The 14,292-nt window shown below is 46.2% G+C and overlaps 1 protein-coding gene across 2 annotated transcripts in view; it reads left to right on the forward strand.

Annotated features, from left to right (window-relative positions):
• FHL1 (four and a half LIM domains 1) overlaps positions 1 to 14,292 on the forward strand; it is a 301,064-nt gene that overhangs the window by 250,679 nt on the left and 36,093 nt on the right. Inside the window, exon 1 of one of the 2 annotated variants that reach the window (XM_085607925.1) lies at positions 4,945 to 5,035. The exons of the other annotated variant lie outside the window; for it this stretch is intronic. Within the exon in view, the coding sequence (XP_085464051.1) occupies positions 5,014 to 5,035 (22 nt within the window). The 5' untranslated portion in view covers positions 4,945 to 5,013. Of the gene's footprint in view, positions 1 to 4,944; positions 5,036 to 14,292 lie in introns of those variants that run through there. 2 annotated transcript variants of the gene reach the window in all.

Consider the following 14,292-nt stretch of genomic DNA (forward strand, 5'->3'; position numbering starts at 1 on the left):
ATGGGGTACAGTCAAGTCCCAATAAATTACCTTGATCAACCCTTGGTAGCTTGTCAGACAAGCAGTCAGGCTCAACTTGGAGACAGGTGTGTAAAGCATTTAATATCACCAAAAGAGTAAATAAGTAAAAGACTCAACACAATAAAAATCCAACACCTAGTTGTTAAACAAGAGAATATTTTTTTCTTTAAAAATCCAAGGTAGGGAACTGGAGATGTGAATTTTTGAAGTTTAAATTAAAAAATGGGCATTCTAGTGCCAAAAAGTTTAAAGCGGCACTCGCAGCTATCTGCTTGTGCCTTCAGTATGAAGTCAAAGTTTTAGGCTGACCGCAATGGAACGCAGGTCGGATAGGTTAAGCTCTAGGTCCCGGTCAAGATTTTACCTTCTCACTTAGTCACAGTTTTGGAACATTTCTCTCATAGACAGGCTAGTCAGGAGGTCCTTTCGGATCCAAAGTTCTATTAGACGAAAATGACCTGCTGCAGCGCGATGCCTCTGTGTGTCTCTGAAGGTCTTTGTCCATGACGTTAATGACCGAGAGCTCCGGAGCTTTCAGCGAGACAAACCAGTGCAGTTAGGTTGGCTTCTTGAGTCGACAGCGCCAGCTTGACTTAACGTCGAGCCGGTCTTCTTCTGGAGCATTTTACCAAAACTTTGGAAAAAGCTCCCAAACTTTCTGAACTTTTTCTGAGTGGTTTCTTTGTGCTGAAAAGTGTCCAGCAGCACCAGCCAAGGGCTCAGAAGCTCTGCACTGCCTCTTGGGACCTGGGACTCAATTTCCCACAATGCATCTGATCAGTCCTGGAAAATCCAGTTGTAACCAGTCAGCTGGAGTAGTCCTTTCTTTGGATGTTGTTTGTGGCTTCTTCCAGCACTTTTCTACCTGATGCTGTTCAAAGAGTCCACTGCTTTTCCTTGAATCAGGCACAGTCCTTCTTTTGTGGAGCCATGAGATTGCAGCAGGTGCAGTCCTTCTGAGTGCAAGCATTCTGTGATGCAGTCCAAGGGTCCAGCAGGGCAGTCCTTCTTCTCCAGATGTTTCAGTCCGGGATCTGAGAGGCTCCTGCAGATCTCAAATATGTATTCCCCATTTTGGGCTAACAAGAGGGGGGCCTCCCCAACCAATAGGGTTCATTCAAGTTGCCACCTTGTGCTATGACCACGTCCTGTGAAGTGTGGCATATTTTTGAACCAGAATGCACTGTTCTCCAAAAATTAAAATGGAGAAATTCTCTCCTTGAAGTGTGTGTCTGGCTAACCCAACCAACAGGTGTGGCTACCAATACACTACACGCCCCTTCCAGACCCTCTCCTAATCTAATTAGGAGGGGTCCCATCTGGCTGGGGATTAAGGAAGTGGGGGTTGACCTGGGTCCTGTGACATCTCTCCTCCTGCCTTTAAAGTCCAGATTATCTCCCCAGCACCCTTCCTCTCCCTGGCTTCTCCAGGAAGCAAATCTCCTCCCGTCAAATGGCTGTAATGTTTCAAGCCCAGGCCTCTTCACCCTTACTCAGGGAGCAGCTTGGTTCAGGCTGTCAAAGGCTGGCCAATCAGAAGAGGCTGCTACAGGAGTATTTTAGGTAACTTCAGGATAGAAAGTCCTTAAACTACTTTCTTTTAGTAGTTATAATAAATCTGACTTTAGCAAGTTGTTGGATTTATTGTAACCATTATTTTTATAACTTTGAATCATATTGCTAGCTAACCACAACCAAGAGTTAGACTTTATTAAAGTGTACTAACACCTTCCCAGGTTAGCCTATGGGGCTAGCAGCTTTACAATGAGGAAAATTACTTTGACTGTTTTTCCCTACCAGGTCATATAAAACATATTTTATAATGTCCCTGCTAATAATAACAACGCACCCTACCCTTAGGGCACCTATGGCAGACCTTAAGGGTGACTAATATGTAAAAAAAAGGAAGAATTGAACTTAGGAAGTACTTTTAACTCCAAAGTTGAATTTGGGTATAGTTTTATTTTACAGCCAGCCTGCATGGCAGGTCTCACTTTAAAATGACACTTGACACCACAGCAGTGCACTTTAGGAAAACAGGTTACATTTCAACAGCAGAAAAAACTTTATCCAAAGGCAATCACAAACATAGTGGTCTGCTGACCTCAGCAGGCCTCCATCTCTGTGATGGCGGTGATTCCTAATAGATCGCAAACTGCAACCTACCTCATTAATATTCATGAGGTTGGTCGATTTACCACTAGGAATTGCAAGTATGAAATATAAAGTATCATTCATAAGAAATATCAATTTCCAAATAGCGATTCTGATAAAATTGGTATTTGGAAACCGCAATTCCTCTTCTTTGTACATATGACACGTAGTGAGTTTTTGGAGGACAGAGACCGCGTTTCATGAAACTGATGAGTTAGGTGTAGGGAAGAAATCAGACACCAATCCACAAGAGGCAGATCTGTATGGAATTCAGTCTTTTTAGGTCTCGCCTGACCCAGCGCATGCGCTGGTCTTGCGAGACTTATTGAGAGGGCTCCAAAAAGTGCTACCAGGCCAGCCTAGAGCTACAGTTCATGTGCGCGGGCGCGCGTGCAGCGCTTTACCGCGATTACTTTCACTTTCGCGGCCGCAGGGCCGCTTGGGCATAGCCAATAGGTCTCGCTTTTGGGACCTTATAAGTATTTAGTTATGCAACTGTTGCATAGCTAAACACTTATACGGTCCCAAAGGCGAGACCTATTGGCTATGCCAATGCTTGTTTACTTTTGGCACATTGAGAAGATAGCATTTCCTTGATGGTTCAAGAGAGTGGCCTCCAGACATGAGAGGGGGTACAGGTACATCAAGGTAATAGGATGGCCCCACCTCTCCTTACGCTATAACTTATAGTGCATTCTTCCTGCAGGAACACTGGAATTGAAAGTCAGTTTTTAGTCGGGCGTGCCCTTAGGCTTGTAGAATCTGGCACGCTCTTGTACAGTGGCCTGTACGGAAGCCCTATACATATACCCTTGTCATGAGACAGGGTGGTGATTTATTATCCGTAGAGCATACCTCTCACCACACAAAATTAATAAATATTATCATTTAACCCCAGCAGCGTGCCCCAGCTGTGATCAGATAGGAGCGGGTCTTCTGCATGTGCTATGGGCCGGCCCTCTTCTATATGATTACTGGCAAGAGGTTGGGACCTGTTTATCGGAGTGCACAGACCGCCCTCGTCTGCACACATGGGAGGAATGCATATTAGGATTATTTCATAGACCCAAAAAACATAAAGCAACATCCAGATTCATAGACCTAGGCCTCATAGCGGCCAGAACACAAGTCACCCGTAGATGGAAAAGTAAACACGCTTCCCCTCCAGAATGTTGGAAGAGGCCATTCTTGGTGTGGGCACAAGCGGAAATGTTGCTTTGCATAAAGAGGAAACAGCTGGTTTGTACAAATATCCAAAAGCGCAGTACTGGGACACCATGTTAATGGCAATGCAGCAGAAGGGATCAGAGCAAAATGGGGGTACACCATGGGTCAGAGGGATCAGAGACGCCAGGAGCTACCCGAACACGGGTTGTGCTGCAGGGAGCTATCCAGAGCAGGGTCAACTCGACCCGGCTCGCTAGAATGCGTCGGGGTGTCTTGAGGCCTGGATGACATACCAGACTACCTGGGCCTAGCAAGGCCTGCGACTGGCGCCAGGCGGAGGGTTAACTTCACACGGTGTCTATACACTGCTTAGCATGCAAGGCTGTTTTATAGTAAATAGTTTTTGTTTGTTTTAATTTTAAGATGTTTGCACCCCACAAGCAACTTTAACTGAGATGCAGGAGCACCTACACCCTGCTTAGAGTATTCAATTGTGCTGATAATATTCCACTGGAAATGGAAAATGCATTTCAAATGTATGGGTATGCTGCTAACATTAATCAGCTACAGAAACCAAAGCATCCACTGTACATAATGTTACAACATTTGTATCACCTGCTGTATTTTGTGACTGTCGTGCGTACATACCTTTATGCTCCGCGTGTATCAAAAATAAAAGAAATAAAAAACATGAGACAAGATGGCCATTTCTGATTGGCCCTCTCTAACCCACAGCAGGTGATGCAAACCTGTCATAGGCAACAGAATGCGCCGCGAGGGAAAGGGCATCTTTGTGCTCCTGCTAATGTTTGATCTTCACAGCCACCATACCTGTGCCTTACATCGTGCACATTGACCAGATCAGCCAATCAGAATGCACGGTTCTGATACTGCATGAGGAGCCATATTACTGTTTGAAGTAAAAGCAGATGTGATTGGTCTATGACTGCTAGTGCAATCATTTGTTCTAGGAGAAATCTCAGAAATACACCTGATGCCCACTCTACTGAACATGACAATAAACCAATCGTGCAGTAACAGTCACCATTAGTGGCCCGGTGTGTGCGAAGGTGATGCAGGGTGCCTTGGAGTGGCATGGGTATGATAGTGCTTTTCAAAAGGTGGAAGGTGCCATCGTGGGTTGAGAGGGACTAAATAAACTCAAGCAAGCAAGGGGGGGCAGGTGAACCTGGTGACACTATAGACAGCTTTTCAGTTTATTTTTCAAAAGAGGCGCCATGTGAACGCTTAGGGGTACTCTCGCTCTTCCACCCCGGCGCGTCTGCGTGTGGTGTGAATGGGACCGGTGACTCCAGAGGTCCGCCTGCCCTGCCTCGGTGTGAGTCACGCATCGCAGGATGGATGCGCCATCGGGGCGTGGGCGCTTGGGCCGGCTCTGGCCTAATTCTGCTGTTGAAGTAGTGGAAAGGGCATGTCCGCGCGGGCCCGGGGTAGCCTGCTGGGTCCCATTCTTCCACTGCTGGATCTCCAAACATGGTCTGGCTCTCCAAGAGGGATTACAGGAGTGATCCCCAGGGAGGGAGGGGTGCGGACGGCCGCCTCTATCTCTCTATTTATAACTCACGTAAATGTGTGTGACCCGAGGCTGCCTGTTATTGTCAGCGGACAGAGGGTGGGACCGGCTGCGCGTGCCTTCGCTCCTCACCAGCCATGGCCTACCAGAGACATACAGGTAACTTATTACCAAATAAAATACTTTTTATTAACATTATGCAGCCTGCTCTTAGAAAAGGTTTCTGTTTTGAGTACAGCGCAACAACTAATAAGAATTGTTCCTAGGAAACTATGCAGAGAGTTTACTAGATGGTGGAAGCGTAGGGTACTCACATTCAAGACATTCTTCTAGCACTGCACACCAAGCTTGGAACAGGATGTCACTTTATGAGGCATTTGGTAAAAAGTGCCTGCACTTCGCTGCGTTTCGGGACATTCATCCTTTCCTCTGAATAAGAGAATCACGTGATACTGGAAGAAACACCTAACATGACAGCCGAGTTTGTGAGTCCAGGGGCAGGGAGCAGGCCTTTAAATGGAAACATAAGGAAAACATATTCTTTTGTGTATTTTAGGAAAACATATTTTTATCGATTAAAAGTATGCAATAGATTTAACATGAAGCCTTTGATTTTTCTTCAATCAATTTTAGTTGTTAGCAACCTGGGCCAGATTAACTGCTACAAAACAATCTCTGCGCCCATTGGTGAGTGCAAATCTATGTGAAACTCTTTTGCTTATGCAAAGTGTATATAATCTTGCGCCATCCTAACCGGTGTGAGGTAGTATTTTACATGTTACATGATGGAGAGTGGGGACAGCCACTTGGATCCATTTGGAAATGAAACATATTTCATAGTGGCCCGCTTTGTCAGTCGTCCTTCAGAGATCGTCTCCCCGGAAGGCGAGAAGGTGTAACTTCAATTCATCACTGGGTCCTGTGGAGACCTGCCTCAAGCCATGTACAAACTTACGCCCTTGGTTTCGCGTTCGCTCCCTCTACAATCACTGCTGATTTACAGAATGCAGTGTTGGACGATTGCAGTGTCTTTACCACCGCACTTCTGCACTCAGGAGGACCACTGCTTGATAGTACTCAAGCTGTGAGGAGCAGCACTCCTGCTGGCACAATGCCAAGGTGCACAAAGAAGCAGCGCGTGCAGCCACATCCAGAGTGGAAGGAGCACACCTGTGCTCGACGAAGGGTCTGTGGCGAGGCGCTGAGCATGTTAGGACTGTTCTTAACAACAGTAGTATGATGCAAGCAAAGGGAGATAGGATGCTACCAAGACAGCACTTCTGACGAGTCTGTGCGCAGTTCACTGAAGCTCCCCTCCACCTTTGCTCTGATTAGCCTCTTTTTTCAAGCTCCAAAGTACTTTGTAGGAGCCAGAATTAGGGTACACGCAAGTATACACCAGTATTTCTTGAAAACGCGCAAGAATACTGTATTCGTTGTAGAGTGACGGGAAGGAACATCTCACTAACTCCTAATGCGCCTCTTGATGGATATTGCAAAAACCTCCAAGCGACAGAACCCTCTTATCCGAAATCTGATTATGTCGGTTCTGCTCCGGGTAATTGCAGCCTTTAATAATCAAATTAGAAGACTCTGGCGTCACCCCTCGAGGCTCAGTCAATATCCGCAAGACATTGTCACTGCTGTTTGAGTCTTCTGTGGTGGGGCGACGCCAGGGGCTATGTGTCGGGCTCTAAATCGTATTTTTTATCACGTGAATCTATACAGCAAAAGATTCCATTAAAAGGGCATGCCGATAAACGGTCCGCATGAAGGGGCCATGCATGGCACTCGGTAGGATACTTGACGCAGGCCAGTAAGGCCCGGGGCACTGAACACACCCACATTTGGAGTGTTCGTTTCTTGTTCCTGCACTTGACTTGGAGGTGTGAACCTTGCTGAAAATGATGCAGAAGTGCTGTGCAAACATGATCAAGGGAAATCATACTTTAGAAATGACATTTTCCACATAGGAAGTCCGGTTTCCTCTGCAAGGAAGTGTTTGCAGAAACTCCCTGTGGTGAGAGTTGATATCCTGTGCCAAGCGCGCCAAATATCACTCGATATCAAAAAAAACCTTCCGTCCTTGTGAGCAAGTGTGACTCCGCTAGATAACGTCATGAGTAAAAATCAAATTCCACAGTGCAGGGGTGGGCGCTGCGCACACCGCAGGCGACAGACAGTCTGTCTGGGGACTGCTGAGAATAATTTAGAGACAACCCTCGGCAATGCCAATAGGTCTGGGATGCAATTTGAGTCCTGGCTAAACTTAAAGGAAAAACTGCTACAATGAGAAAAAAAAGAAAAACGATTGTTCTTAGGAGATAAATAATGTAGTGTTTGGTGGTTCGGCGTACTTTCCAAATGTACAATAGTCCCTCGTGTATGGCAATGCAAGTACTCCACAGGAGGCGGAATGATACACCCAAGAGCAAATAACAAGAACCGCGCGATTGATACGCTTCTGGGCGGAGCCATGAACCACTCGGTGTATAAAGTGTAAGGAACTGGTAACAACATTCAGGCGGACAGCTGCACTGGTAAGCCAGACCTAAAATGAGGCATCACAGGCCCTCATCGGGATTCCTCTTATAACTTAAGTCTGATATCAATGCTTCCAATCACACATTACTCATTGAGGGGCGTTAGTGTGAAGTCCTCCATCCTTAGCACAGAGGGTTGAGCACGGATTGGCCGGGTGCATTGCTGGACTAGAAACGGAGCATCTCGTTTCTCAATTTACACTTAAAAATCGACACTTTGATCCACTTTTTCTTGACCTGCAGCGAAAATTCAATCAAATTCAGAGCAGTGACGAACGTCCGAGTTACTCCAAATGGCGGATGCCAGAGTCTGCGTCGGAGGGCAGGCCCGGACAGTTCCTTGACATGTGAAGCGTGACTCGCACGTTCCACAGAATGAACATCAGTAACCCGACTTGCATGGCACGAGGCCAGCGCAGAAAGCGCCATCATCAATGCAGCACAATGCTTTCGGGTCCAGCGGATATTTCATGATGCTGTACAGCCTGCTGGGACCACAGTCTACTTACTGGCTGCCATCTCACGCCATAACCAGCTGTGACCACAGATGAACACAATAACGCGATTTGCAAGGGGCGGGGCCATTGCACATAGGGCCAATGACAATGTTGCACAATTCTGTAGAATTCAGGTAGGGCTGTTGCGATGCTGCATGGTCTGGCCACATTCCCATTCTGGTGCCAGTCTTCATCCCCATGTATGTGCCACTGATAGCAGTTTGCTACCACATACCAGTAAACACACGTGACAGTTAGATGCAATAAAGTGATTTGCAATGGGCGTGGCCCTTGCCTACTATGCTAATACCAATGCAACCCAATGCTGTCGAGTCCAGGTGGGATGGTTATGATGCTTTATGGTTTGACAATATTCTCTTTCTGGTGCCGTAATCTTGATCCCCAAATCGGACCGCTAGATAAAGGCAGTATGTGATTTGCATGGTTTGGGGCCCATTCAGACAATTCTATTATCAATGCAGTACAATCACACCGGACAGACATGGCTTGAGTGTCGAATGTGCTGCAGGCCTTACAGATCAGAGGTGGCCACACGGACTCATCAGTTCACATGGGGAAGGAACTAAAGGCCCTGGTAGACTTCGAATTTAAAGTAGGACTTATGGGCTCCAGGGGACACACTTGAACGGGGGACCATGGGTATGGTTAGGAGCAGCGTTGCACTCTTCGTGGTAGCGAGTGAGGTTCTAGGAACAGAAATGCATTTTTACTGCATTGCACTTTGGGCTCTTTAAAGAGGTTTGTTTCAAGAGAGTCCCTAAATTGGAGGAGAGTTGGGGAGAATGGGAGAACGTCCTTTACAACGCGGTCGTTACACCGCGGTATCTTTACATCGCGGGCATTACAACGCAAGTCGTTACAACAACTTGCGCTGGATGGCGCTCTAAACTAAGGAATAGTATGATTTACTATTCCAACACCTTCCCTACTGATACGTAGACTGGAGTTTGAATAGTAAATCATACTATTCCTAAGTCCAGCGCCCTCCAGCGCAAGTCGTTGTAACAACTTGCATTGTAATGAACGCGATGTAAAATACTGCGTTGTGAATGTGTGCGATGTAACGTCATACATTCGGGAGAATGTGATGGATTCTGGATCTGTCCAGACCCTGAGCATAGATGCATGCCTAGTTTTCTTCATTTCTTTGCCTTCAGTCCAATGGTGTCCTGGCTGTGGGTGTGCCAAGAGTCATCAGAGACTGAGAGCTTGCCAAGCAGATAAGCAGGGGTGCCGGTCGCGATAGCTTTGTAAAGGATGCAGCTACTTATGAAGATGGAAGGGGTCGACAAGGGGAGCCAGTGGATTCCCATCTGCATGGAGCTGATGTGAACACATTTCTTCAGGTTCTAGATGAGACTTGCTGACTCATGTAGGATATCCCTAGGGCGGGCCCGTGTAGATTTTGGTACGCCATGGAGGAGGGAATTGTCCCAAAACTACCTGTGCTATGCTAATTTGCACCAAAATGCTATTTAGCTTCATAACACATCCTGCAACTGTGTGTTATTTTGCTAACTTTCTTGTAATGCTGATTGGTACTATTTTTACAGGACCAAAAGCCTACATAGAAAATATATGCATATTAATGTATATTTACCGCCCACATAAATATGTCAAATTGTGCAAAATAGCATACCAACCCGGTGAAATTTAGCACTGCCCTGGCAGCTAATGTATTCCAGCCCACCAAGCCCCTCAGTGTACTGTTTTGCTTCTGATTGCATGAATGTGTGCGATATAGCAGGCTTGTCAATATTTGATAACATAATTCAGGATAAGTATTTTAGTAATCGAAGTGTTGTGCAGTCGCGCTGGTTATTATCTGGGTAGCTGTAAAGGTGGTTGAAATAATGGCATGGCTTCATAGCAATAACACCATCTGTCTAGTTTTATACTGGGGTTCCTACATTCACAGAGAAGTTTACTTTAATACATAGGAAGCTGCTGAAACAACTTTAGTCAGCAAGAGGAGGCTGAAAAGTTGTAAATACGATTCCTCACATCCCTGTGGGTAAGCTGCACACCGTACTGGGATGCCCCACACATTCTAGGCAGGAGGTGGGACCTGAGTGCACAAAGGTAGATGATTGACAGGGGCGTGTCTTAATCATTTTGACTGGGGGGTGAGTCTTAGAGTTGCTGGTAATCGGTACATTGTTCTGAACTACATAACATGGCGCGCGACAGGCAAAGGGCTGAAGCAGGCCTGCTGTGGAGATGTGTACTAAAGCGTTGTGGGATATTAGGGCTGCCAATGTGTGAGGAGATACACTGAAAAGCACACAACATTCTTCAATGTCCTCGACATCCTTTCAGGCGCTGAGGTCTCCGTGTGTTCTACGGTAAGTATTTGATGACAACTTTGATTTAAATGGGCGAGTTGGGCACATGCTGTGGCAATTGGGACACTTGTAGGTTAAAGACTCCAGTCCTCACGGGATAACTTAAAAGGCGGAATGTCTTCTGAAATAGTCTGTGCATCACCTACGGGTGACAGGGCACGTTGTCAAAAATAGCTTGGTTGGCCAATGAACGTGCTGCAGAAGAATAGAAGAAAGTTGAAGTGAGAGAGAGAGAGAGAGCAGCTGTGTGTGTGCGTAAGAAAGAGACCACAACCTGTGTTTTAATTTATGCTCAGTATTTGTATAGTGTGAAATTCACAAAGAATATTTTTATGTCAGAAGGGAGATTTCAACTTTGAGGGGCTGTACAGAGAACAGTAATATGTGCTTGTGCTGAAAATGTGGAGGATACCAACTCAAATCCCACCTCCTGCCTAAAATGTGTGGGTGTGCTGTTAACGTTCAGGGATGTCAGGAATCTTATTTAAAACTTTTCAGCCTCTTGTTCACTAAAGCTGTTTATAGCACCTTCCAGTTTATTAGCACAAACATTCCTGTGTATACAAGAACACCGGCAAAAAAGCTCGACAAATAGTGTTAATGCTATCACACTACACCATGATTCTTATCACGTTTAGAACTACCTAGATCACAACCAGTGAGGCCCTGCTGGAGACTACACTGTACACATAGATTTTACACTGAATATTTTTCACAACACACACATTTAAATCTAAGGTACAGGGAAGTACACTGATTTTCCCACAATCATCCACAATCATAATGTTTGTGTTGAAATCAGGATAAAGCCCCGGTCTGCAGACTCCAAAGGCAACAACATGATTTTACAGTAGAATTTGATTATAACACAAGTTGCTCTTTTATTTGGGAGGGAGGATGCAAGAACTTGTGTGCGAGTAACATTCATCTGATACCTTGTTCCAGTCCCTAGCAGTGCAAAAAGTGCCTTCCAACACTGGCAGAATGAATTTGTAGGACGAAAAGGGCATAAAATGACACATTTTCAAAACATAAATTAGGGTTGTCTTGATAGCAAGGTAGAACTGGGAAGTAAGAACAGATAAATAGAGGACTCGAAGCACATTCCCTGCTTACCCTTATAAAAACATTGACAGACATGGAGGTGGTGCCATGTACTTCACTCATTCACTCTAACCCAACTGCTGTCTCCCTCCCAAAAACAGACGAGCTAGAGCTGGTGAACATTTGGTGTTTCCCTGCCTTGCCCCCTTCCTGTCATAGCAAAGATATTTTGAATTTGTCCAAATTTCCACCAAGTAGACAACAAGATAAGTCCGTCGTGGCAGTTGAGGAGCAGAGTTTTACACTTCAAAAGGTTCCTGCGGCAGGTCCTTACATAGTCATCGTATGTACGTGTGTGCCATTCACTGTCCTTGTCTGCCCTTAAGGGTGGACCTAGGGGATGGGTCAACCTAGATGAACACTTCAAAGGTTTGGGGGAATAGATGTGACTGCCATTGATCCCAGGTGAAATTCGACACACACCGCCACACCCAACAGGGAATTGCATGAACCCAACTAATCACCTGATACAGCACATATTCAGTGGGCGTGACACCAGAACCACCCCCCTTAAGATGCAAATGTGACGACTGACCACAAACTGCTCGCAGGTAACCAGTGAAGATGTAGTCGCCAAATTACTATTCAGAGCCCTAAATGGGTGTCAGCCTGCCTACACAGCACTGGTGCAAGTAGGGAAGAGGTGTGGCACCGCGGCCAGGGCGACTGACTCCGGAACGTGGGGATCACGGTTCGATCCCTGGCGCCGGCGGCAGATTAGCCCAGCACCATGTGACTCTGGGCAATAGCTTGCTTAATCTTCCTGACGGCCCCCACCGCCTAGAGACCCTTACGGGTGATTGTTCGCGCTTTTCTAATGTGGATTATTATTATTATCACCCCAAACTGACCAGCAACAGAACACACCTAAATAGAACTGCTGAAACTTCAGCCGTCTGCCCTGATAAGCCAGGAGGCAGATATCACAGCTCCCCAAATCACCCAATACCCGTAGCTAATAAAGACTCGTACAAACTTGGAGGTCAGTTCAGAAGCGAGATAGCCCGGTTAGTACATACTCATCTTGGTTAGACCTTCGACCACACCCAGCAAAACGACATTCCTAATTATCAACAACAAAACATCGTTTTTTTCACACCGTCTCCTACAGATTACCCCTCAAAAAGAGTACCAAGCTCCTGTCTGCAATGGAATTCTAAAAATCAGGACGAGACTGTACTGAACACCATTGGTCCTGCCAGGCCACTCCAGTGGCAGATTGCAGGGTATATCCATACCTATGAAACAACACAACATATACAACGTGTGTATAATAATGTACAGTGATCTACACCTGCAACTTACTGTGGATGTCACTCATTACATATGGAATATATGTGACATGTGGAAATAGTGACCCCTGCTAGGGCGATGTCCAGAAGACCTCGGGTACATCCAAGCTACGGCAGCATCCTGGCTGATCCAAGACAAGGAATACAATCCGAAATCGGCAGCGACGCGATTCTCCTTGGTGTTTTTGTTTGAATCGCATTTGTACACAGCTTTCAATCAAATATCAAGTTGTATTTATAGAGCGCAGCTTGACACCCGCGAGGGTATCCAGGCGCTTTGTGGTATGTAGGTGCAAGCCAGTGCGCCAGGATGCGCCCCGCTTTAGCTGTAGGAGCCCTGTGAATGTCAGGGTCCGGGGAGAGTGCCAGCGCCGTGGCACGGAGCTTCATAGGACGAGGTACCTCTGCCCACTCTGATATCTGAGATTTGCACTGGCATTGCTTTGGGTACATTCCTGGCAAGCCACAAAAGACAGCGTTTAAAAGTCAGATGTTTGTGCTAATCCCTTACATCACTCGATACTCCAGAGGTAATCCTGTGACCTGTAGCTACCAGCCCACCTACACTAGGTACATGCTTCATGGGTTTCTCCACTTTGTCTGCCCAATGGTTGATCTTCGTTTTGTGTGCTCGGCTCTCTTGCCCCTTCTGCAGTGGGGGCGAGAGTAGGGGAGGGGGGCTCCCCTGCACTTCAGGAGGGTCGCGCGATGGACAGCAGTAACCCCGAGCTCATGCTGCCCCAGCTGCAGTCCGAGGGTTCATGCAGTGAAGTCAAGCGGCAGTGACGAGTGAATGGAAAGAGGGGGGGTCCCTAACTCCACTCTATAACAGGCGTGTGCGGCTGCCTGTTGTGTGTATGAGTAGTAGCAGTAGTGTCTCTCACATCTATCTACACGTAGCAACCAAGCCAGCAAAGGGATAAAATAAATCATAACAATAACTGTGATAATGCCACAAATACAAGAAGAGAGAGCAGACATTGTATATCCTGCCTTTGTTAGAGGCAAGGACCATTCATGGATGTTCAGTACTGTTATCTGTATCTCATATGCCAAAGTGCAGGGCTACACACCCTCAGTTACTCTTTGCACAGTGCGCAAAACAAAGTGAATTATTTTTTGCACTTCATAATGTGGCTCTTAAAACTCCAAGGCATTCATTTTGTAAATGTCATAAGAACTAACTATGCTAAGGTGTTCACAGGCACATCATTGCAGTTGCGCATGTCTCATTTGAAATCTATTCAGGATCTTAACGTGTAACCTGCAGGATACCCAGGGACATCTGCAACTAAGATTTGAACCTACAACCCGCAGCGTTACACATAGCGCTGTGCAGAAGACATAGTAATAGTGCTACCAAACTGTAAAACTGTGATAAGTCGCACATGCAAAAAAAACAGCATCTATTTGTGCATGCCCATATATGTGTATGAATCGTGACATCAGATTTGTACTGTTTTTTACATGGAACTTGTTACCACAGCCTTGATGCTAACATCACTGTGTCTTCTGCACAGTGACGCAAAATGCTCTCACTTTCCTGAGGACAGGGCTTGAAGTCGTGGTTTTGCTCGAAGCAAAGGTGGCCCCAGGGGGTGCGTAGACCCCACT

The sequence above is a fragment of the Triturus cristatus genome, chromosome 5_2 (assembly GCF_964204655.1).
Source record: "Triturus cristatus chromosome 5_2, aTriCri1.1, whole genome shotgun sequence".
Classification (NCBI taxonomy): domain Eukaryota; kingdom Metazoa; phylum Chordata; class Amphibia; order Caudata; family Salamandridae; genus Triturus; species Triturus cristatus.